Here is a 26144-nt window from a genome sequence, read left to right as displayed (position 1 = left end):
AGAGGATCTAGAGACGAGTGACCAAGATGACAGCAGGTCTGTGGAATGAACCTTATGAGAATAGGTTGAGGATTTGTGGGTTGCAGAAATTGGATGATAGGCGAAGGAGGGGTGATATGATTGAGACATTCAAATTACTGAAGGGTTTTTATAAGATTGATCCAGAAGATATTTTTGAAAATATGACTGGTGGTGGGAGGACTAGGGGCCATGCATGGAAGCTGGGAAGAGCGTGGTTGACAAGGGTATTAGAGCTAGGTTTTTTACTTGGAGAGTGGTGAATGAGTGGAATAAGCTTCCAGAGTCTGTTGTGGGTGCTACGACCGTGAATGAGTTCAAGGCAAGATATGATAGATACTGTGTGAATGTTGAATAGTTGTTCCAGACCTGATGTTAGGGCCTCCCTCGATGAGTCTGTCGACTCCTTGGAGTTTCCCGGAACAATAATAATAATAATAATAATAATTAAATAATCTTAATTTGTCTTTACAAGGCAAGGGAATTTCTATATTTCATATTCAAGATACAAATGAATCTAGAAAAGTATTTCCCTGAATTGGACATTAATATTTTGTGGATACAATATCCTTTCAATATCAACAAATCTATGCCAAAGGTTCTGTCGACAATAGACAAAGATCTTAAGACAAAGAAGAGGATCCATATAGATGTCGAACCACATCTGAGATTGAAATTAACAACTATAGAACCAAATTTTGCTGAAATTTTATCCCACCATAAGCAATTTCACTCCTCTCATTGATGATAAATTATTTAAATTAAGTAACTGTTTATAGCATCTTTATAAATTTGGTCTATAACAAATAAATCATATTTTTTGTTTACAACATCTAAATTCAAATAAAATAGACATTTACAATGAAATACACTTATTTATTTATTTATTATTATTTTGATAAGGGGGTATATGGTAATAATGAAAACTGAAGAAGGGGTACACGAATATCTGAAGTTTCAGAAACACCACACTAGGGAAATTGAGGGAATGTGGTTTTCAAGGTTTGAGTAATAGATGAATGAGGGGGGGGGGCTATAACAGAAACACATATGTTAGTAATGGGATCTTACAGTATAGACATGAGTGAAATTTTACAGATTGGGGAAAGTGGTAGAGAACTCTGGGTCATTCCTGTAAATTGCATAAGGATGTGGTTAGGAAGTATGTGAGGTCCAGATTTTTCTCAGGGTGTGTGTGTGTGTGTTAATAATAATAATAATAATTACAACACACACACACACACACACACACACACACACACACACACACACACACACACACACACACACACACACACACACACACACCTGTAGACGCACTGTGTGAGTGTATGTGTGTTTGTTTTTCTCCCAATAGTAACCCTACCAGAAGGTAATTTATTTCCTACATGCTCCATTGTATACAAGGCACATGTTTACATACTGTAGCTTCCAAGTAGCTGATTAACATTTATGTTAAATTTACATTTACATTTTTCTATCAATATGCATATTTACATTGATATTTTTATATCTACATATACTTACACTATACAATCCAAACATTACAGTAATTTATATTACATTAACAGTGACAAAATTAAGTAATTCTGAGTGATACTTTTGGATAAGTCTCTGTTTTGACATTGGCCACTCGTCTCCTGAATTGATGATGTGTTGCATTAGGGGCATATGAATGGAGTCCAGTAGATGACAGTCATAAAGTAAGTGATTAACAGTCTATTGAAGGTGTGGACAACAAATGCATAATGACAATTCCAGAATATGGAATCTGTGAAGGTAGTGTCTTAATTTTCCATGTCCTGTTAGTAGCATGGTTAAACCTGGAGAGATGGCATGTATTTTCAGCCAGAGTCTGCTTCTCATATGTGCCAAGAATTCTTTTGTTGAGGATCTGTTTTTGGATGTTTTCCACTTCCCACAAGTTTAGGCTTATTTCTTCAGCAAGTGTTGTTATAGCAGATTTTGAGTACTTTTGGTGACTTATTTCTAACTGTTCGTTTATAGCCGCTTCTTTAGCCAGATGATTTGTTCTCTCTCTTGTTTTCTGCTACCCCAGTATGCACTCACCCAGCAGAACTTGATTTCCTATCCCTCTAGAGTGAGATTAACACTAGATGGTTGTTCTGAATTTTTATGTCATCCATAGTGCTTCTACTGTCACTGTAAATTGTTGCTGTCTTTTGATGAGAGGTGTTGAGTTCTAATTCCCAGAGATATTTAAGTGAATAAACTATAGCAAGTTGTTCTGCTTGGTTGCTGGAACAGAGGGGGATGCAGTCTAGTGTGTAGAATAGGTTACCAGTGGATACTGTTAGGTACATTTTTAGTGAAGATTTTCAAAGAAAGATATGATAGGTATTTAGGCACTGTGTGACTTGCAAGAGGTCCTCTCTTGATAAGATTTTGCCTTCTTGGAGGAGCTTGCATAATAATAATAATCCCTCCAAGGAACATGGCCTTGTTGTGGCAGTGGGGCTTGTGTGCTACAATGATGTTGAGAACTATGCTGGTGGTAGCATAGCTACCAGCAGGGCCACTCTTGTCAGACAGGTCTCAACTGAGGAGCCAGACTAACAGTGTTCTATCTCCCATCTTAATGGTGAAAAGCAAGAAGAAATCCATATACCAGATCAGTTGACGCCTAGGTCATCAAGGACTGCATCAAACGATGGGGATCCTGGGTATCAGGCAACAAGTGGGCTACAGAACCCAGCTCTCCTTGCTGGGCAAAAAGCTGAAAAGCAACTATAAGAAACCAAACATAAAAAATGGACTGTAGAAGAAAACAGAGAAGTTGTGAAATGTTTTTACAGATCAACACTAGAAAAATGGAGTTATAGAAAATGTATGCATTTAATTTGGAAACAAAAATTCCCAGAATCTGCAATAACTGAACAAAGACTTATGGACCAAAAGAATTTCATTTTCCATAACGAAATATTTATTGAACTTGAGATGCAAGAGTTACGTAATAAACCAACAACTCCAGTAACAGCAAATCATCAGGAGGCAGCTATATCTAACTTTGGAATTCAACTCAGTAAGCATCAAGCTGACAACATATCTCAGAATGTTTTGACAGAAGTACAGTGAAAAATGAAGTCAGGGATATTGGAACATGAACTCCATAAATGACCATATAAGACTACCACAATTAAAAGCTTTACATAAATCTAAGCTAAAACAGCTCCTCTTTGATGAAAATGCTGTGTTAAAAACATCCCAACCAACAGTATAAAGGAAAGAAATCAACTCCTATACAGCACTATATCATCATCAAAGTGAAGTTTGGTTGCAAACCATAAGAGCAAAAGATGAGAATGAAGCAATCTGCACCAGGGAAAATCTGGTTGGAACGAAAAGTCAACAAACTTTGCTGAGCTGAGCAACTAAAAGAGTTTTGAAGGACAGTTGAAAAATAATAACATCAAAAACAACTGATTAATACATATAATTTCACCAACAAAACAATTGCTGAAGTTACCAAGGAGCTAAAACAAAGAATTATAGCGACTGCATAGAAAATTAAAAGATATGAAGCAAGAATAAACCAATATGTACAAAATATGCAATTTTGACAAAACCAATGTCATTTCTTTCAGTCTCTCCAGAGAAATACAAATGCAAACAATTCACCAGAAAAAGAAGAAACACTCAAATTTTGTAAGTCAATCTGGGATAATCCTATTGAACATATAAAGATGCCTCATGGATTAAGGATATAGAATCAGAAATGAAACAAAAACAAATGCAAAATGTCATTATCACCAAAGAAATGGTCAGTGCACAAGCTAGAAAATTAAAAAACTGGAGTGCAACTGGCAAAGACAAACTATATGGATTTTGGTTAAAGCATCTAACCAGTCTACATGATCGAATGGTAAAACAATTTAATTATTTTTTGCAGTCTGGCTCAGTGGAAGACTGGATGATATCTGGGCATACTTTTCTCTTCATAAAAGATAAAGGTGTGGACTCAAGTATCTATCATCCAATAACATGCCTACCAACTATGCTTAAGCTGTCACTGCAGTCATAGCAAATTCTATATACCACTACTTATCAGATAATCAGATTCATCCAATTGAAAAAAGGTACTTTTTGAAAATCTAGAGGAACAAAAGACCAGATCCTTATTAATAAAATGATTCTTAGAAATTCAAAAAGATGAAAAACTAACTTAAACATGGCATGGATAGACTATAAGAAAGCATTTGATTCCCTCCCACACTCCTGGATCCTAAAATCACTACAAATATTTGGAATTTGGAAATCACATACGTTCGTTTCTGGCTGCTGCTATGAAATCATGGAAAACAACTTTAATAGTCAATAATGAATGATTCAGAGATATTATGAAATTCCCAAATATAATATTAAAATTTCCCATCTGTTGTATATGGATGACTTGATGTTCTATGGAAAATCAGCACAGTAAATAGACTTTTTATTAAACACAGTTCGTATTTTCAGTTAGGACATCAAAATGGAATTTGGTTTAGATCAATGAGCAATTTTATCAATTAAATGAGGAAAAATTAATGACACTATCAATTTTCATTTTGATCAAGAGAAATATATAAAAACAATTTCAGCTAATGAACACTATAAATACCTAGAAATATTAGAAGCCAGTGATATTCTCCACTCAAAAGTTAAACAACAGGCAGTAATAGAATACATCAAAAGAGTTAAAAATATTCTGAAAACACAACTAAATGGAATTAAACACAGAACAATGAATTTTTGGGCTATACCAGTGATCCAATACACAGCTGGCATAATAGATTGGACAAAAGAAGACCTGGACAAATTGGACCACAAACTAGAAAATTAATGACTATGTATCATGCATTACATCCATGAAATGATGTTGACTGGTTGTACCTACCAAGGAGAATAGGTGGATGGGATCTTCTGCAAGTGAGACAGATTGTGGAAGAAGAAGAAATTAGTTTAAAAAGTTACATCGACAATAGCTCTGAGCAAATGCTTCAAGCAATTACACAAGACGGCTTTCTGAAAGCCACAGGAAACAAATCTAATTACAAAAAGGAACAGCAAAATAACCAATATATGCACTGGATAAATAAACTCTTGCATGGCCAATTTCTTAGAGATATTGAGGAAAAAATTGACGTGAACAAGACGTTTCAATGGCTACAATATGGATATATTAAAAAAGAAACAGAAGGATTTATTCTAGCAGCTCAAGAATAGGCATTACAAACTACTGCAATCAAAGCAAAAATTTTGAGCATCAATAATAACAGCAAATGCAGACCATGCGATCAGAAAGATGAGACTGTAGAACATCTTAATCAGTGCCAGCAGCAAGATAGCTCAAACTGATTATAAATACCACCATGATCAAGTGGTCAAAATAATTCATTCGCATGCATACAAAAAAATGTGACTATCTACTTCTGATAACTGGTGGCAGCATAAAATAGAAATAGTACTGGAAAACGAAACAGCAAAAAATTCTCTGGGATTTAGAATACAAACTGATCGGCATTTGGAACACAATAGACCAGATATCGAACATCGACAAAGAACCGGAAAAAATTACTAAATAATTATTATTATTCAGTCCTCCAATGGAGTCAAAAGACTCATCGTGAGAGGTCCTTCCTGAGAACATAATGTCAAGACTCATAGAGGGGAGGTCCCCCCCCCTAAGAAACACAAAGTCTATCATACCACTCCTTAAACTCATTGACCGTTCTCGCTCTCACCACTCCATCAGGCAATGCATTCCACGGTTCAACCACCCTCCATCCAAAGAAACCACTCCTCACCCTCTTGCTCACAGTTTCCTTTTGTAACTTCCAGGGATGGCTTCTTGTCATCACTCCTTCCTGCTGTTCAACCAAGCAAAAGAACTCCCCAGTGTCAACCCTGTAACCACCTCTCGATAATTATACATAAGTTCTAGTCTCTTTGATACTCCTGCATGTCTATTCATTTTCCAAGTCAAAACCATATGGTCACTCTCTCCAACTGGTGGGAGAGATGTCATCTCAGTTATTATCAACTCTTCTGATGCTATAACCAAATCCAAAACTCTTGAACCTCTTGTTCCCTCTGTTACATGTTGCCTAAGACATTTGTCCCTCAAGAATTCTAGAAATTCCATTCCTCTACTGCTACATGCATCTTCCTCTCTCCAATTTATACTACTGTAGTTAAAATCTCCCATAACAATCATTCTTCTTGCACTTGCCAAACTTAACTGTCTAAACATCTCCTGGTCCCCATCCTCTGTGCTCCTGGGTCTGTAGCAACACCCCACTAAATATCCTGTCTTGTCTACCTCTACCTCACACCTCACACAAATATAGAGATCTGGAATCAAAGTTGGCCCGGCTGTGGCTTAAACACATCAAAGTCATCCTAATAGTTATTAGTGCAATTTCAAAGAACCTATCCAACTATTTACAGCAATTGAACATCACTGAAGTGACCGCCCCCACATGCTCTACTAAAAACAGTATTACTTGGAACAGTCCATATTTTACAACGCTATCTGACAGACTATTCTTATATTCTTGGGCAGAATCTGAATTGCTCTGTATCACCAGTCAAATGTAGTTTAAATGATATCTTGTTTTGACTATGTATCAATTACGTGTATCAAATAAAGTTATTATCTAACAATAATAATTATCATTATTATTATTAGATAAGCTAGAAATTGTGCTCCAAAGACCAAACACATATTTTTGAGACCTATTCAGGTTTCCAGTAAGCAGAGTGGTGGTGGTCTCACACCAAGTGTTGAAATTCATCTTCTACATAAATTTACACACTGAATATGAGAAAATCTGAACTCTTGGTCTTTTCCTAAACAAGTTATCTTTTTGTATACATACCACAGGAGTCAGATCTCTATATAATTGGGACCATAAATTGGTGCAAGTTTCCTCTAACAGAACATTCCTTATCCATACCTTTGCATGAGTTTGTTCTGGAATTTATACTCAAACTGTTCATATTAAGACTATACTTTCGATATTAAGACACAGGATGTTTGAGTTACAGACATAATTCTTGCTGGATGACAAGCTTCAAGCTTCCTTTCCATTCAACATTTTCTCACAATATCCAAGTTTTGGTTCTCTAAAAAGTATGTCAACATAGTCCATACAAAAGTGCAGCACATCATGAGCTTGAAATAAAATGTTCAATTTCACTCTTACTTTATTCAGAAGCTTGCAACAACTGGGTCAATACATTAATGAATTCCAATTCAATTTGAAAGGACCAAATACAAAAACTTGCACAAATGGTAGTGATGCCTCCTGGTTCCTATCCATGATTATTTCTTGATTGCATTTTAACATCCATGGCTATTCCTCAATTGGATTGATAACATCGTCATTTCACCTCTTATAATACAAACAATTCTATAAAAACAATAAATTGCATCCATTGCTTTGATCTTTCATTAGAAAGACATCAGAAGAATCTCTTGTTAGCTTATATAAAATCTGGTTCCAATATTATTCCCCACGAGTGGTAATAAAAAACATGTTTCAGAATTAATGACCATCTTGTGCTCTCTAGATATTCTCATATTCTTCTGCCCTCTATCTCTACAGTTTGAACATTAGCATATATACAACCATTCTTAAAAGGGAGATACAAGTTTGCCATTGAATTACTTCCCATTACTCTTGTCTCAGCTCTCTCTAAAATGATAAATTTTTTCATATCATTTTATCTATCTAAAATGATAGATAAAGACCATCAATAACTTCTTCACTACCTAGAAGGTTGCCAATGCTTCCTGGTAGTGGTGTATCATGGAAAGAGATAGAAAAACTCACGCACTCACTCTTGACATTTCCAAGTCTTTTCATTGGATCTGACAATTAAGCTTGTTTAGGTAGCTATTTTCTAAGCATCACATCACATCACCTAAATTCTGTTTCTCATTCTTTGCAAATGAATGGTCATTTTTCTCTTAGGCTGCTTACTGCATGTCATGGAGGATAGCTTTCACTTTGTTTCTTTTTCTATTCTGCAAACCCCCCCCAAACACTATTTTTAGAGGGTTAATATCTGTTCGTGGGGGGGGGGGGGTTAAAGTAATGCCTTGAACAAAAGATGAATCTTAATTTTTTTGGATGCCGAGGAAGCAACAGTTGTAATGTATTTATCCCAAGAGAGTCTTGATGTCCAAGTAATCCCAAGGGGGGATAGAGAGAGAGAGAGATCATCTTGCCTAGAAATTTGGGGATTGTCAAAGTCAGCTGGGATAATATGGTTCTTTTTTTTTTTGTGGGAAATAAGGCAGAACTGTGTTTCAAAGATGGTCTGGAAATCAGAACTTGCAGAGGCTATTGCTGTGAGTTGTGGTCGTTTGTTTGGTGCAAGGTTTACCAAGTGACAAGAAGGAATATAATGTATGCAAACTGCATATTGGACTGGAGGGAAAATGGAGTAGGTCATTAATGTATAGAAGAAATAGGGTGAGTGAAAAGAAAGAACTTTCTGGGATAACAGCATTAGTTGCATAGTTGGAAAATAGGGAACTGTCAACCATTACATGGATCTAGTGAGAAAACTGTTGACCCAGTTGCAGAAATCATGGGACAAAAAGAATAGTAGATGCTTACAGGCATTTTTACCAGACCCAGCAAAGAGACTTGGAGATATCTAGTGCAACCACTTGGGTTCACTAAACTTTTCCGTTGTGCTTATACAGAGATATGTGACATAGGTGAGCAGATCACTTGTTGAATGGCATTAGCAGAATCCATACTGGGAGTCATTTATTAGTTTATTACTTTCAAGATTGCATAGGAGTTAGCTGTGATAATTCTCTCCATCACTTTGGAGATGACTGGGGTAAGAAAGACTGGGCAGTAGTTTGATGATAAGGATCTGTCATCTTTTTTGGGAATAGGTTGGACATGTACTAACTTCAATGGTGTGGGGAAGGTGCCGGTAGAGTAAGAGACCATAAAGAGGTGGCACAGAACATTAGTAAACTCTGGAGCATAAATCTTCAGGACAATTGGAGGAATGCCACCAGGGCCAGGGGACTTTTTGGTTTCTATTTTGGATTGGATTTTTCTGATCACTTCCTGGTGAAAAGTTAGATGAAGCATTGAGTATTGGGTGTTTGGAATGGTTGGAGAACGTTTACCAAAAATAACTCATTTCAGAAAAAGTATGATGCCAGGAGATTGGCTTTCTCTGTGAGTGATGTACAAGACCCATATAGGTGTAGAAAAGATGGGAGCAGTTTTGGGGAAAAAGCCATGGTCAGAGACCAAAATGAATGGCTGCCATTTGGGCATGATGCAAGTTACCTGCTTTTGGCTCTTTGGAAATCAGTTTTCAATACATTGATGATTTTCATGCAGCTGTTTCAGGCTTCGGTGTAAGTAGTGAGATAAGACAGAGTTCTTGCTAATTGCCATTTGTGGTATACTTGGTTCTTCATTTGTACTCTTGGTGCATTTTTTGGAGAGCCAAGGCTTACTTAGGGGATGGGAAAGGGGAATATGTGCTTCCATTTAAACATTCCAAGATCATTCAAGACTAGAACTTTACATACTGATCACCATGCCATTCTTAAGTGAGGCATGGATAATCTTAGATGCAAAGAAAATGCAGTCCTTTCTTACAGAAAATCTTATTTTGTGTCCCTTTATCTGTGATAATACTCAGATCTTCAAAAAACACTTTTGTGGCATAGACACACGATATCTATATCTCCTTAAACAAAAATCAGCATTCCCTTCCACCCCAAACATTGCTTCATTCCTGGGCAGTCATTAAATTCTGAATTCAATCTACCTTAAAGTACTGTTCTTGTATTTTGCATATAGTAAAAGTTGATTTTGAAAAGTTATTTTTCACTTGGTTAGACTATAATAAATTTAGTTTAATCCTTTATTAAAGTGTGAGCAAACAAAGTTTGCGTCTGAAAATCTTCAGGACTGAATATAGTGTTGTACTACCTTACTGGGGTAAGGTAAGTGTTGTCTACAAGGAGATGTGTTTTGCATTATGGGAAATACTGGGATAGGAGTGTTGTTAGCTTGGTCCACCTTTGTTATGAGTTGTCCGGTGTTGACTACCTTACCCAGTAAGGTAGTACAACATCATATTCAGTCCTGAAGATATTTTCAGGCGCAAACTTTGTTTGCTCACACTTGGATAAAGGATTAAACTAAATTTATTATAAAAGTTGATTTAGCCAGCTGAAGAGACCACTCTCACTTGCAGATTCACAATAGGTATCACAGTTGGTCTGTTTGTATCTTATGGCTTCTTTATTGATGCTGCTTTCATGGATGTTGCTTAATTGAACTACCATCATCATTTCCCACCTTCCTGTAACCCAGTGTTTCTCAACGTTTTTGGATCACACCCCACCTCAACGTCTCAAAGATTTTGATGTCCCCTCTCTAGCATAATAGTCAGCCAAGTTCTGAAAAAGTATAATGTATAAATATGTTCATGTACATTTTCAAATTGTCCCCCTGTGGGGCATACACCTCACGTTGAGAAACACTGCTGTAACCTATTAATAAATCAGCAGCAGCTGATCAACACCTAAAGCCAACTTGAAACCTATCCAATTAGTTTTTTTTTTCTTTCATCCTCTACACATCTATTTTTATTTTCTGGGACAGCCTTTCTCATCTGATGTTCCAGAAGGTTCTATCTAGAGCATTACATGAGATGGAACATTATATATATAAACATTGGCAGGTATGAAGATATACAACCACTAATTTTTAGAATGGAAATTCTCTTGTAGAGTAGATGCCCTACCTCGATTAGTCTTTGGACTCCCTGGAGGTGTGATGTAATGATAATAATAATGAATTCGTACGAGGGTGGTCTGAAAAGTCTTGGGCCTCGACCATAGATGGCAACACTATTGGCAAGATTTTTTTTTCCAAGTTGGTACATCTGTCATAAGTATCCATGTGAAATTGCAAGTCATTCTATCAAGTAGTTTGTTTTATACAGCTGTCTGAAGCAAAAGTGTTGTCTGTATCCCTTGAAATTGGATAAAATTCAGTAATGTGCGGTTATAAAATTCTTTGTAAAAGATGGTTTAACGCCAAAAGAAATTCATTCGAAGTTCATAAAAGTTTATGGACACTCTTCAATATCCTTTTCGACAATTAAGAAATGGGCTGCTGAGTTTAAACATGGCCGTACCAGCCTTGAAGATGATCCACATGAAGGATGTCCAAAAAGTGTAAAACACCAGAAATCATCGATCAAGTTGACCTTCCAAGTGTTTGAAGTTGATCAACGACTCCCACGCTTTGCTTAGCCTATGAAAGAAAACAAAACAGATAAATATTCTATTACGCAGTCGTTAAAAAAAACGCTTATTGCAGTCACCATTTTCTTAACAACTGTTTCATCTCCTTCTGAATTACATAGTGAAGCAGACACTTAAGGCAAACCTCACCCATTGAATTCCCATCGTGGATGACAGAACAAGATGAAAATCATAAGAATTTGAATTGATCAAGTGCACGATATGGTATTGGATGACTGGTGAGTCCAAGTGCGTGAAATTGCTGAGACTATGGGCATTTCAAAATAATGTGTAGGATATATTTTGCATGAAAAATTACATATGAAAAAGCTTTGCATAAGATGGGTGCTGTGTTTGCTCACAGCAGATCAAAAATGCACTCACATGAAAATCTCTGAACAGTACTTGGAGCATTTTAACAAGAATAAAACTGATTTTGTGCATTGATTTATTACTATGAATGAGACTTGGATTCATCATTACATACCAGAATCCAAACAGCTATCAAAACAGGGGACAGAAGCCGGTTGTTCAGTGCCAAAGAAGACAAAGTCAGTTCCATCAGCAGGAAAGGTCATGGCATCAGTGTTTTGGGATGCTAAAAGCATTTTGTTTATTAATTATCTTAAAAAGGGTAAAACAATAACCGGGGAATATTATTCCGATGTTTTAACTAGACTAGATGAGAAAATTCGTGAGAAAAGATCCGGTTTGCAGAAGAAGAAAAAAATTATCTTTCATCAGGACAATGCACCTCCCCACAAAGGTGTTTTGGCAATGGAAAATTTAAGGGATCTGCACTATGAATTGTTGGAACGTTCACCCTATTCCCCAGATTTGGCTCCCTCTGACTTCTATCTCGTCCTCAAACTAAAACTCTTCCTCGCTGGTCAGCATTTTTCTTTGAGTTAAGAGGTGATTGCAACTGCGGAGGGGTATTTTGCAGATCTTAATCTTACTGAGAACCACTACAGGGATGGGATAATGGTGCTGGAGCATCGCTGGAATAAATGTATTAGTCTTAAGGGAGATTATGTTGAAAAATAAAAATAATTTTGAAATTATAAATTCGTTTTTTCATTGTTAGGCCGAGAACTTTTCAGACCATCCTCGTATTATTGGGACAAAACAGTTTTAGTTATCTTCATTTATGAACTACAAGAAATTTAGACAGTTATTGGTTTTAAATAAAATTACATACTGTTTAACAGGGAAATAGTGTGGAGATGTCCATAACAAATATGCAAAGAACTTTAACATGAGCCCAATTATCAAGAATGGAGCAATTACTTTCTGAAAACAAAACATTAAATCTATGAAATTTTGAAAGGTGTAATTTTGAAAGCTTCATCAAATTTGAAAAGCATTAGACAAAAATTATTTACTACTTGCATTTGTATATATATATATATATATATATATATATATATATATATATATTTTTTTTTTTTTAAAGCTGCTTAAGTGTTTTTTTATATATTTTTTAATACATACAATTTCTATTAATCAAAAATCGTTACACTAATTGTGCTTGAAGTCTTTAGAAAAACTGATTCTAAAGATAATCTTTGGAAAATATATTAAAAGCTGTATTCCCTTTATAAAAATAAATAAAATTAAAAAAAATATTACTAGAAATGTTTCAAAAACTTTCATAACATGCAATTTCATTGCTAAGAAATAAATGTCAAAAAAAATTCTTATAAGTGAAATTAGAATGATTGATTTTGTTAATTATGCAATGTCTCAAATCTAGTCTTAGTTTCAAATCCAGCTTCATATTGCTTTACAATGTTCACAATATCTACAGTGATAGTACTGTATACCACAGGTTATTAAATCTTATTATTATTATCATCAATAGACTTTCATGGAGTTAAGGGACTCATTGTGGGAGGTCACACTCCCACATGCACTGCTCATCATATCTCAACTTAAATATATTTACTGTTCCTGTACTCACCACACTCTCAGACAATGCATTCCAATCACTCGCCATTCTCCATGCTAAAAATCTACTCCTCACCTCCTTGCTCACACCCACCTTATACAGCTTCTAGGGATGTCCTCTCATTCTTCACCCCCTCCCCCCATCTCCAGATATTCAAAATCTCATCCACATTAATCTGGTAATTATCCCTTACCAACTTATATGTTAATCATGTCTTCCCTGTTCCTTCTATCCAATAGGCTTTGTAATTTGTATTCTCTCAACCTGTCCTCATAGTCCACATTCCAGAAACCAACTTAGTCAATTTCCACTGAACCATCTCCAACATTTCATCATCCTTTTGAAAATTTGTCAACAAATCTGTGCACAGCAATCCATATGCTGTCTGATCAAAGACTTGAAGACAACACTGCTGTTGTCTTCACTATTTTAGCAAAAAGTCCATAAAATTTCAAGTCCCTATCTGCCATCACTCTCCAGATCTTTCACCTCCTCTAAAATATCCCCACCAATCCTATACTCCACATCCCATCTTTGCTTCCCAAATTTTAAAACCTTACACTTAGCAACATTAAACTGATATCCCTAGATGCTCACTCATTCAGATAGTCTATTTAGGTCCTCTTGCAAAGCTACATACATTCTACTTCTCATAACTCTCCCCAACGTTGCATCGTCTGCAAACAACTGTATATCACCATTTAAGCTCTTTCCAATGTCATTTACATACAAATTAAAAACAATGGCCACAAAACAGACCCCCGGAACACACTACTAGTGACTTTCCTCTTTTGGGATATCGCTTCCCATATACAACCTGCTGATACCTATCAGACAGCCAATTTCCAATCCAACCCCATCTGTTCCAATGTATTCGTCATTTTGTTATAATGAGTAAGCAGATTGCTAAAACATGATCTTCCATTAGCAAACTCAAGCTGTCCATTAAAGAGCATTCTACTGCTGTCAATCCATTTCTGAATCATTATCCTCACTAGTTTCTCCAACACCTTGACTACAACTCCAGATAAGCAGACTGGCCTATAATTCAAAGCCTCTGTCTTATCACCCCCCCCCCCCTTCATGAAGTGGAACAATTTTGTCATCTTTCCACTCCTTTGGAACCTGGCTCCTTAAAGCTAAGACTCGTGTTAAAAATGTAAATTAAAGCCATTGTTAACTCCCTGGAACTTTTCCTCACAAGACATGTGTTGATATACCATCAAGTCCCATGGTCTTGATGACACCAAGTTTATTTTATTCAATTACTCATATACCTCCTGCTCACTCACCAACATTGGTTTCTTCCCCATTCCCACTGCTCTCAAGTTCTGCATTATGTTACAATCACAAGGATGGAATTCTTTAATGACTGCTCATTAAACATCTCTACTATATCCTCCGCAGTGTTTATCATTCTCTCATTATCATTGACAAACATCCTCCCATAATCATTCTTCCTTCTACTGGCCACACGTGGAAAAAATTCCTTAGGATTTCTTTTAGCATCATTTGCTAACTGCTGCTCCTACTGCACTTTTGCTACCCTTACTAAGTGAGTCATCTTCCTTGCTTGCTATTTGTACTCTTCATGTAATTGATTATCTCCACTCATCTTGTGCTGCTTCCACAATGCCTTTTTCTTCCAGACTGCATGCTTCACCTTTTCAGTTATCCATTTTACATCTACCTCATTTAATCTCCTGACCTTTGCAATACACTCAGTCATTGCCTCTGCCAGATACTTCCTCAGTAGAGACCAAGCAGCATTGATTTTCTTCCCATGCAATTCCTCATTCTATGATATCGCTGCAAGCCACTTCCTGAGTTTGCCATAATCACCTGCCTTATAGTTCCACATATAACCCTTTCTCACAAAAATCCTGATATGGATGACCACTACCCAAGTGATCACTTTATGGAGTGGAACTTCATTCACAACAATATCTTCTGATGAGATAATCAAATCTAAGACCCTTGATCCACATGTGGGCTCTGTTATGCACTGTTTAAAGTAGTTATCCCTTAAAAACTCAAGAAATTTATTCTCTTTGGTTCCTGATGTCATCTCTTCATTTCAGTCTATATTACCATAATTGAAATTGTCCATAATGATCACCCTTTTCTTATTAGCCAGACCAATTTGTCTAAACATTTCCTTCTCACCACCTTCCACATTACCAGGTCTATAATAACATCCTATTAAACATTTCATCATGTCCACCTCCACTTCACATCATACTGCTTCAAAACCACTGTCAGTATTTGCTCCTTGAATCTACACCCTAGATGGACACAACTCCTCTGTTATCATCGCTAATACTCCTCTCTTCTTGCTTTGTCTGTCTTCATGAAAGACTACATACCTCCCCCATCTCTATCCCTGTCCAAATGTCATCTTATTCAACCATGTCTCACTAATACCAACAGTTTTTTGGGCAAATGAACTCTATGAATGCCAAATTTCTTTCCCCTTGTTTTGAATATTTCTACAATTTGTAAACATACACACTAGTTCATTTCTGTTTGTATAACAAGTGCCCGACTAACCAGACTTCTCAGATATGACTCCTCCACACTCTTCCTGTGTCCATTCCTGTCTATCATTAATGATATTACACCCCTCCCCCAGACCTAAATATCACCCGCACATCCTTGACTATCTTAATCCTTTTGAACTGATATACACAAATGAACCATGGCTAAGTTGATACTGATCAAAGAGCTTGCAGAAAGCTATAAAATGCATCTCCCAAGACATGTAGTGGCCAGCATGGGAGATTAAGCCACAACCCTTTCACTACAATGCCTAGAAGAAGAAAGAAAGGCCATAAAGCCCATGGCCAAAATGGGCAAACACTGGAATGTGACTCAATTTCTCTGACAATATGATTACTCTGATCGAAACCAGAGTATGGAGGCTGGAGCACGATGTAGTGGAAAATCTTTCCCAAATATTAAGCAACAGAACAGCCCATAGAAATCATAAATACAATACTAATCAAACCTCTTTTCCTCTATATAGGAACATTTAATTGTAGAACACTTAAAAAAGAGGAAGACCTTACCATCTTGCAGCAAACTAAAACATATTAAATAGGATATCCATATGCCAAATTTCATTCCCCTAGTTTTGAATACTTCTACCATTTGTAAATGTACACACTAGTTCATTTATATTTCTATAACAAGTCCCACTAATCCCACTTCTCAGATATGACTCCTCCACACTCTCCTCGTGTCCATTCCTGTCTGTCATCACTGATATCACACCCCTCCCCAGATCTAAATATCACAACATATTAAATAGCCGAGTGGTTAGTGTATCCGCTCTCTAGCCAAGTGGTTAGTGTATTAGCCTGATTAGCCGAGTGGTTAGTGTATCCTCTAGCCAAAAGGCTGCAGGTTTGAATCCCGTTGTGGGCATGGATGTTTGTGATTGTCTGTGAAAATAGTGGTGGTGGTTGGCAGTAGATGGCGCTGGTGTAGATTATGAAGGTAGTGGAGTGATGGAGGAGAATTGTAGAGCAGGTGTCCTCCCTCGATGAGTCTTTGGACTCCCTGGAGGTGTTATGTAATAATAATAATAATAATAATAATAATATCACAAGCTTAAGTGAAGTACACAGATGGGATGAATGTTTATTGCACACCTTATTACCTTATTGAATAATTTAATTATACAAATGAAAGAATAATAGAAATCACACTTAAAATAAACTTTAGACTTAAAATCAGGATCATCCAAATATATGCCCCCACCTCATCCCACTCTGATGAAGAGAATGAAGCATTTTATGATTTACTGCAGCACACTCTAGACAAAAACAGAAATAGCAATCAAAACTTTACTATAGTAATGGGTGATTTTAATACCAATCACCCATTGGTATTAAAATTAAAACAATAGGACCATACATATATGGTACAAATAGTAACTCAGAAATGGCTCTTACAGAATTCTCTATCAGTAACAAGCTTTATATTATGAACACATTTATTTAAAGAAGGCTCTGAAAAGAAAATGGATATGGAGAAATAAAAAAATGAAATAGATTATATACTGTGTAATAATAAAGAAATAGTCCAAGACACCTCAGTACTAAATCATATAAAAACAGGAAGTGACCACTGACTGGTAAGAGACAAAATTAAAATAAACCCCAAATTGGAAAGAATAAAATGGCTAAACAGCAAAAAATCAAGAAGTTTTGATTTAAAACCTATTGAAAACAAGAAAAAGATTATAAAGAAAACTTTAATCAACAACTAGACTTAATAAACATATTTGAAGAAGACATAAATAAAATGAACAAAAGCCTAACAGAAACAATAATCTCAGCAGCCAGCAAATTCAAAAGCAACAAGCATAGAGACCAAAAACTTTCAGAGAAAACCTTACAACTACTAAAAAAGAGGTAAAATATGAAACAAAACCAAAACTTAACTTCTAAAATAGAATATGTAGAACTTCGCAAAAAATAAGGAAAAATATGAGAAATGAAATAAGATCTTATAACACTATAAAAATAAAATAAATAATTGAAAACAATAAAAATACTAAGAAAACATTTATCAGTTGGTAATGGTCAAATAACTGCAATAAAAGAGGCAAGAATGGAACCACAATAAGGAATCAAGAACAAATCTTAAAAAGACTAAAAGAATTTTATAGAGAACTCTATAGTGATCCTTCAACAGATAAATTAAATATAAATAACATTTCCCCATCAAATATGAAATTCATCCCACCATTCACTTCAGTTAAGATAAAAACAAGCATTAAAACAAATGAAAAATGGAAAATGTCCAGGTAAAGATCTAATATACATAGAATTAATTAAATGGGAAGGAAACAACATAATTCAGCATGTCACAAACTTACTAAATTTATGTCTAGATTAGGGGAAGATACCATTAACTGGAAAAATGCTACCCTGATACTATTATTTAAAAAAGGAGACAAAGAAGAAGTAAAGAACTATAGACCAATTAGTATTCACTGTAATCTGTATAAAATTCTCACGAAAGTAATAACAAACAGGTTAACCCCTCTTTTAGATTCAAATCCCTGTTTGGGCGTTGTTGTTTGCCAGCATGGCTGGCCGAGTTGTTAGTGCATCCACTCGCCAGCCAAAAGTCAGTGGGTTCAAATCCTGACGTGGGCATGGATGTTTGTGATTGTCTGTGGAAATACTAGTGGTCGTGGTCGGCAGGAGAAGGTATTGGCATAGTTAGTGGATTGAATGGTGGAGACAGAGCTGTACAGCAGGTGCCCTCCCTCAATGAGTCTTTGTACTCCCTGGAGGTGTCAAATAATAATAATAATAAAATCAACCAGTAGAACAAGCAGGATTCTGTAAAGACTATAACACAATTGATCATATTCATGCAGTAAAACGAAGAATAGAAAAAGCATAAGAAAACCAGTTGCCTCTCTGTTTAGCATTTATTAATTATGAAAATAATTAATAAATATTATTAATTAATTATTAATTATAAAATTAATAATTTATTTATTTATTTATTAATTTTTATTAATAAATAAATAAATTTATTTAATTTATAAATAATCTGCTTCTTACTATTTCTAATTGTGTGACAACTTCACACAATTAGAAATAGAATACCAACTGAAAAAGGTGTCCGACAAGGAGACCATCATCTACCCAAAATCTTCATAGCTGTCCTTCAAGAAATATTTAATAATATAAACTGGACAAACTTTGGTATAAAAATTAATAACAAAAACTTAACACACCTAAGATATGTAGATGATATAATTTTTGCAAACACTCCAAAAGACCTTAATATAATTAAAGATCTAATAATCAAAGCAGGAAAGTTGGTCTAAAAATAAACAGAGAAAAAACTAAAACCATGTTTAATCATTCTGTAGCAACAAAAAACATAATAATAGAAAATTATTTCTTGGAAAGAGTCTCTTCATACACATACTTAGGTCATCTCATTGATCTAAACAGTGGACTCCAAAAGGAAATAAATAGAAGAGCTCAACTAGCCTGGAGTACATTTGGAAAATTGAATGTACTCCAGTAGATGTACATTCAATTAACCAGTGTATTCTTCCAGTCATCACATATGGTTGTGAAACTTGGTCTCTGACAAAAGCACTGACAAATAATCTAGCAACAACTCAAAGAAAAATGGAAAGGCTGACGCTAGGCATCACATTAAGAATAAGAAAGAAGGATAAGAAGCCAGATTCCTATCACAGACATCATTCTTTACCACAAGCGTCTAAAATGGAAATGGACAAACATCTATCCAGAAGAGAAGACGAGCGATGGACCACCATACTATCAAAGTGGATTCCAAAAGAAGGGGAAACGAGGCAGAGGACATCCTAAAAAGATGGGATGATGAACTGTCGAACTGAAATGGATGAAAAGAAGAAGAAGAGAATTAGTACTACATAGCAGGTTGTAGAACCAGTAGCATTTAGTAGTATGTGCAGGCAGACATCAAGAACTTATTCCTGTAGTCCTTTGGGAATAATTGGCATGAGGAATTTTCCGGAGAAAAGAAGTGAAGTAAATGGAATGAAAGAGGAGCTAATTCAGTAGGTTTGTTGTTGGACACTGAGAACATTTACTGTTCATGCTATCTTTTCACTCAAACAACACTCACGGAAGTACTATAGAAAAACACAAAAGGCTAAACAGCACATCTGTGGGATAGAAGTCACAACACATTTGTAAGAAAGGAGTCATCAATGAGTTATGTTAACTCCATTCTTTGTCTATCTAGTCTAAAATATTAATTACAGTCACAGAATAGGCGAGATATGATCAGATTTTCTTGTTCATTGGTCATTAGGATAGTTTCAATTTGCAAGTTGTGGGTGCCTTGATTTTTTTAAAATCAATATCTGGTGTATCAATATCAAAATCAATATCTGGTGTATCAATATCAAAATCAATAAACAGTTTGAATCAATATACACTAAACTTCAAGATCATCAATATGCATCAAAATCAACACTGATATTCAAAATTGTTATCAAAAGTACAAAGAAAGAAAAATAAAACTATAAAAAGTATTTAATATAAACAATTTTAGCCTCTAAAATCCTTTTTGAATAGAAAGATAAATTCAGTATGGGTTTTAAATTTAAGACTATTCTACAGATTGAACATTGTGTGAACATTCTCTTCTAGACTCATACAAGTAATTTACTAGATAATTTATTTATTGATTGTATTATTATTATTTTCCTGACCTCCATGGAGTCAAAAGACTCATTGTGGGAGGACAACACTAGTCAACACAAAGACTATCATACTACTCCTTAAAATCATCCACAGCCTGCATGTTCAACACCCTCTCAGGCAATACATTCCATGCTTCTACCACTCTCTATGTAAAAAAAATTACTTCTTACCCTTTTACTCACCACCTCCTTTTGCAACTTCTACGGATGGCCCCCTAGTCCTTGCTCCTTTCCCTCGTTCTACCATATGAAAAATCTTCTCAGTGTTAATACAAAAATAACCCTTCAATGTCTCAATCATATCTCCTATGCCTTCTATCCTCTAAACTCTACAATCTGCATGCCCTCAGTCTATCCTCATGATCAATGTTGTACAGTCCTGATATCATTTTTGTTACCCATCTCTGCACCCTCTCTAAGGTTACTACATCCCCTTCAAATCCTGGTGATACAATGGGACTAGAACACTTTTATCTCTTGAAGTCAATGTTCTCCTCAATATTGCTGCAATTCTCTGCGATGTCTTTGTAACCTTTGCAATATATCTTCGGAATTTTAAACCCCTATCTAAAAGATCACTTGCTTCTTTCACTTCTTCCAGTATAAGTAAGTATAAAGCACCCCATCTGTGGATCCCAAATTTTAAAATCTTATATTTAGTTGCATTAAACTGACATCCAAATGCCTTTGCCCCCCTTGCAGCTTATTCAAATCCTTTTGAAGAGTCAAAACACGAGCACTAACAACCTTTTTCTAATAACCCACCCAAGTTTCACACAATATCCAAACAACTGAACACCTGTTGTTTTAAGGATACTTGCGACATAAGACTGAATGATATAATCACGTAATCACAAGAAAGATTAATACCACCGACGATGGTCTGCTATTTCCAGACCGAAATATTTGGTTAAATAAATATCTTTCTTGTGATTACGTGATTATATCATTCAACTGAACACCTCCCTGTAGTCCTGTGACAATATCATTGATATAAAGAATGAACATCAATGGTCCCATGATTGAACCCTGTGGAACTCCACTTGTAACCTTCCTATACCCTGACTGTTCCCCCACATACAACTCTCTGATATCAATCCAATCCACTAACCTGATATCCACACCCATATGATGCAATTTAAAAATCAACTTGTCATGTGGCACCCTGTCAAATGCCTAGGAAAAATCCAAAAAAATGACAGTGTATGCCTTATCTTCATCCACTGCTTTTGTTAGTCTATTGTAAAAGATAACCAGATTACTAAAACAAGAGCATCCATTAACAAATCCATGCTGGCCTACATAAATAATATTACTCTAATCTGCCCAATTCTGTATATGAGTTCTTACCAATTTCTCCAAAGTCTTAACAACTATAGAAGAAATACAAACAGGTCTGTAGCTTAATGCTTCCATTTACCACCACCACCACCACTCTTATGCAATGGTACTATCTTACCTCCTTCCCACCCATCCTTCCACTCTCTAGGAACATGTCCTATTACAAGACTTTTGTTAAACAGCCAAGTTAATGCCACAGTCAGTTCCATAGCACATTCCCTTGAAACACGTGGTGAAATTCCATTTAGTCCCTCTGCCTTACTGACATTTAGTGTACTCAGTATTCAGAATATATCCTCTTCATTCACTTCTAACACTTGACCACTCATTATCCTTCTAGGAATAATGTTGTACAAGCCTCAGGATGGAATGCTCTAATAAAGTGATCATTAAATAGCTAAACTATGTCATCTGCTTCGGTCACCTGATTGCCATCTCCATCCTGCAAGATAATCCATCTACTATCACTTTTCCTCCTATCTGCCGCATAGTGAAAAAAAAAAAAAAACTATTCACTTTCCTAGCATGAGCCTTATATTCCTCACACAACTGCTCTCCACCCCTCTCTTTATATGCGCCTTCCATAATCTCTTTTTCTTCCACAATTCCTTTTTTATGCCTTTTATCATCCATTTGACTCCAAATGCTTTATCTTTTTCACTCGAGGTATGCAATCTGTCATTGCTGTCAACAATTTTTTCTTAGGTATTTCCCATGCATTAATGACTACTCTTCCTTCAAATTCTTTCATCCATTGTACTGCTGTAAGCTGATTTCTAAGTCTATGATAGTCACCTGCTTTATAATTTCACATAACTTCCTTCTGTTTTGATGCCTCCACATGCCTATTCATCCAACACATCAGGAATACACAGTCACTCTCACCAACAGGGAGCAGGAGTCTATCATATTATTCACAATCAGATCCTCTGATGTTATGACCAAATCCAAAACTCTTGATCCTTCCAACACATGCTGCCTAAGAAAGTTGTCCTTCAAGAAATCAAAAGTTCAGTTCCCTTATTGCTGCATGCTGTTTCCTGTGTCCAGTTTATATCACTACAGTTGAAGTCCCCAATAATGATTGCTTGCTTTATGCCTGCCAAACTAATTTGCCTAAACATTTCCTACTCATCACCATCTATATTCCCTGGTCTGTAGCAAAATGTCACTAAATATTTTGTCTTGTAAGCATCTATCTCACATCATATGCTCTCAACGCCATTAGTGTTATTTCTGGTGAGATTCTCCACCCTGAGAGAGCACATAAATCATCTTTTATCATGAGTAACACTCCACCACCATGTTTAAAGGCTCACTCTTTCTCCGAAAAATTTTCCTTTAAAGAAAAATTTTTCTATTTACATAAATCTCTTGGAGGATTCAGACTTTCTACTTCTCTCTTGAGGTTTCAGATAGTGCCTAGTCTGAATAAAATCTAATTTCTTATTACAATCTGTGTATTTATTTCTCTCCACTTCTCCACTTGAATTCTTGCTGTTTTTATCACAGGTAAAAATTTGATTGCTACACTTATAGTGTGATAATGTCTTTTCAGGGCAGAAGTTCTGTTCTCTGTCACTAGAATTGAGTCTCAGTTGTCTCATGACTGGGTGATTTGTTCTATTGGTAATCCCTTTTCAATCACTCATTCTTTTGTAATTCCTTCCTTTTCTCACATTTCTAGTTCTGAAATGTAAAGCAGTTACTTTAGCAAAATTAATTTTAACTGACAGTTGATTTCCAGCACCAATTTCTTGTTCAGGATTGGACACTTGATGTTTTGATGTTAAGTCAGTGTTAAGTTGTGTTTCAGTCTGATCAAGTACATCAGTGTTTGTATGACTATCTTTCACAGTTGGTTTATCTACAGATGATTGCACTTTATTAGGAGTTTCTTCTTCATTAGGTATACAAAATCTTCCTGTTAGTCGCATCTTCCTCAATTTTTAGGAGAGGAATCAGATGATGTATTGTCATTTTTTACCTGTATTGATAAACTCAGAGAGATAGCAAATTGGACTGACTTTCAGTTATTGATATTACTCAGAAACAAATTAATTCATAAAGCAAAAACATTTCTATACTCATCTCCAATACTTAGAGAAACATTTGAATACTCAAAATTTAAGGAAATTTTATTATCTCAATTTTCTAAACTGAGAAGTGTTGGACCAAATCTGTGGAAACTACAAAGGATCATACAGAAGGATAAGGAGAGTGTTGCTGAATTCTACAATCACTTGTTAACTCTTTCTAACAGTCTGAATGTATCCAATGCAGATAAACCTCATTTGGATTGGGCAGTATATCAACAGTTTCGACAAGGTGTTAAGCCAGAACTGAGGGAAACAGCCTATAAAAAGAAGATCATCACACTAGAGTGCCTTATAGCTGTCCAAGAGAAAGAACAGCTATAAGGACTGATTGTTCCCTAGGCCTAAATGAAACCTCAAAGGAGAATAAAAAGAAAGAGGGAGGGAAGAAACTTAATGAAGAGAATTCCATAAATTGTAACCGTTTATCTGAGAGTAATGAACAATCTAACAATAAGTTAATGAAGGAAGTACAAACCTTAGTTCACCAGTAAAGAAGTTGCAACAACCAATAATGAATAGTTTTGGTGAAGTGATGAAACAATTAGCAGTAATCACTGAGAAATCTCAAGAAGACTACAAGCCCACAGCAGATAAAATTAGCAAGATGATCAAACTGGAAGTAGAAAGACAAAATAAACCCATTTTGGCTAATCTGGATAAGGTAATGCAAGCTCTAAAGAATGTTAAACAACAGATGCCCATTGTTTCTCAACTTCAGACAAAGGGAGAATATCTCACTGATATAGAGATCCTCCTAAGTGCTTTATTTGCAACAAAGTTGGACACATTGCCAGGAATTGCTTCTTTAATAGTTTCTTATATTTCATTTTATTTAATTATATTAGTACTTAAATGTTCTGATGTTTGTACTTTTTTCCCCTCTTATTTATTAATTGAATAATTATTAAGGATTACGCTACTCGGCAGTAAGGAATGATGGTGGATTCAGCAGCAGTCACAAGTGGCGTAACGCCAAGTCCTCCGCCATTTAAGAACTCAATTATTAGCAATATCATAAGGGACTTTGTGGCATGCAGTACTTGCGGCATGTATGCTTCTAAGGAATTACATATGTGGTATGTTAAAGAGAGTGGAGAGCGTATGTGCGCAAAATGCAGGCAGTTGGAGGAAATAAGTACATTAGATATATCGATATCCGACTTTGTTGCTCCAGGAACGGAGAATGAATGTAGGAAGACAAGTAGTATGATAGGAGAGAATGAGAAAATAATGGTTGATAGTGTGGAAGGTGTGAGTGACTGTGGAAGTTTAGGAGATGGTTTTGTTTGGGAGAGTGAATTTAGATTAAGAGTGACTGACCTGCAGAGGGAGATAGATGAGTTGAAAGAGGAGGTGGAATGTCTAGTGAATGAGAGCAGAAGTATGAAAGATAAGATTAGGAGAATGGAAGAGATGAATGCAAGGCGAATCAGAGTAGGAGAGAGAGAGAATTTAAGGAGTATGAGTGAGAGGTATGGGGGTGCTAGAAGAGGAGAGATTGGAAACAGTAGAAGAGAGGGAATGAGAGGGAGGTATGGGAATGCTAGCAGACGAGAGGATGGAAACAGTAGGAGAGACGGAATGAGAGAGAGATATGGAAGTGCTAGAAGAGGAGAGAATGGAAATGGTAGGAGAGATGGAATGAGAGAGAGGTATGGGAATGCTAGAAGATGAGCGGATGGAAAGAGTAGTAGGAGAGACAGAATGAGAGAGGGATATGGAAGTGCTAGAAGTGGAGAAAATGGAAACAGTAGGAGAGAGGGAATGAGAGAGATGTATGGGAGTGCTAGAAGAGGAGAGAATGGAAACAGTAGAAGAGAGAGGTATGGGAATGAAAGAAGAGGAGAGAATGGAAACAGTAGAAGAGAGAGGTATGGGAATGAAAGAAGAGGAGAGAATGGAAACAATAGGAGCGATGGAATGGTAAGAGGTATAATGTATGGTGACTCAATGATCCGTGGTGTTCAGGATAGGATGCGTGAGGAGTGTTTGCCAGGAGGAACAATAGAAAGGGTGGCTATGGCAATTAAGAGAAGTGAAAGGGTGGATGAGATGATTGTGATGGTAGGAACGAATGACTTGAGTGGTAATGTAAGTCGGGCAGCGAGAGATATGAGATTTTTGCTTGAGACTGTACGGAAGAAGACAGAGAGAGGAAAAATAGTGTGCGTGTTGCCTAGGTATGATAGTGATGAG

General features: G+C 36.0%; 1 protein-coding gene across 3 annotated transcripts in view; it reads right to left on the bottom strand.

Annotated features, from left to right (window-relative positions):
* The window catches only part of LOC150095276 (MFS-type transporter SLC18B1-like), a 545110-nt gene that overhangs the window by 126175 nt on the left and 392791 nt on the right, over nt 1–26144 (bottom strand). For all 3 annotated transcript variants that reach the window (XM_090410476.1, XM_090410480.1, XM_090410477.1), the window contains exon 10: nt 12525–12616. In XM_090410476.1, the coding sequence (XP_090266602.1) occupies nt 12525–12616 (92 nt within the window). The remainder of the gene's footprint in view (nt 1–12524; nt 12617–26144) is intronic.

Source organism: Typopeltis vanoorti, chromosome 20 (assembly GCF_054136105.1).
Source record: "Typopeltis vanoorti isolate ZY-2024b chromosome 20, IOZ_Tvanoo_1.0, whole genome shotgun sequence".
Lineage (NCBI taxonomy): Eukaryota > Metazoa > Arthropoda > Arachnida > Uropygi > Thelyphonidae > Typopeltis > Typopeltis vanoorti.
The sequence above is the reverse complement of the archived record's forward strand: the minus strand, read 5'-3'. Positions and strand labels throughout refer to the sequence as shown.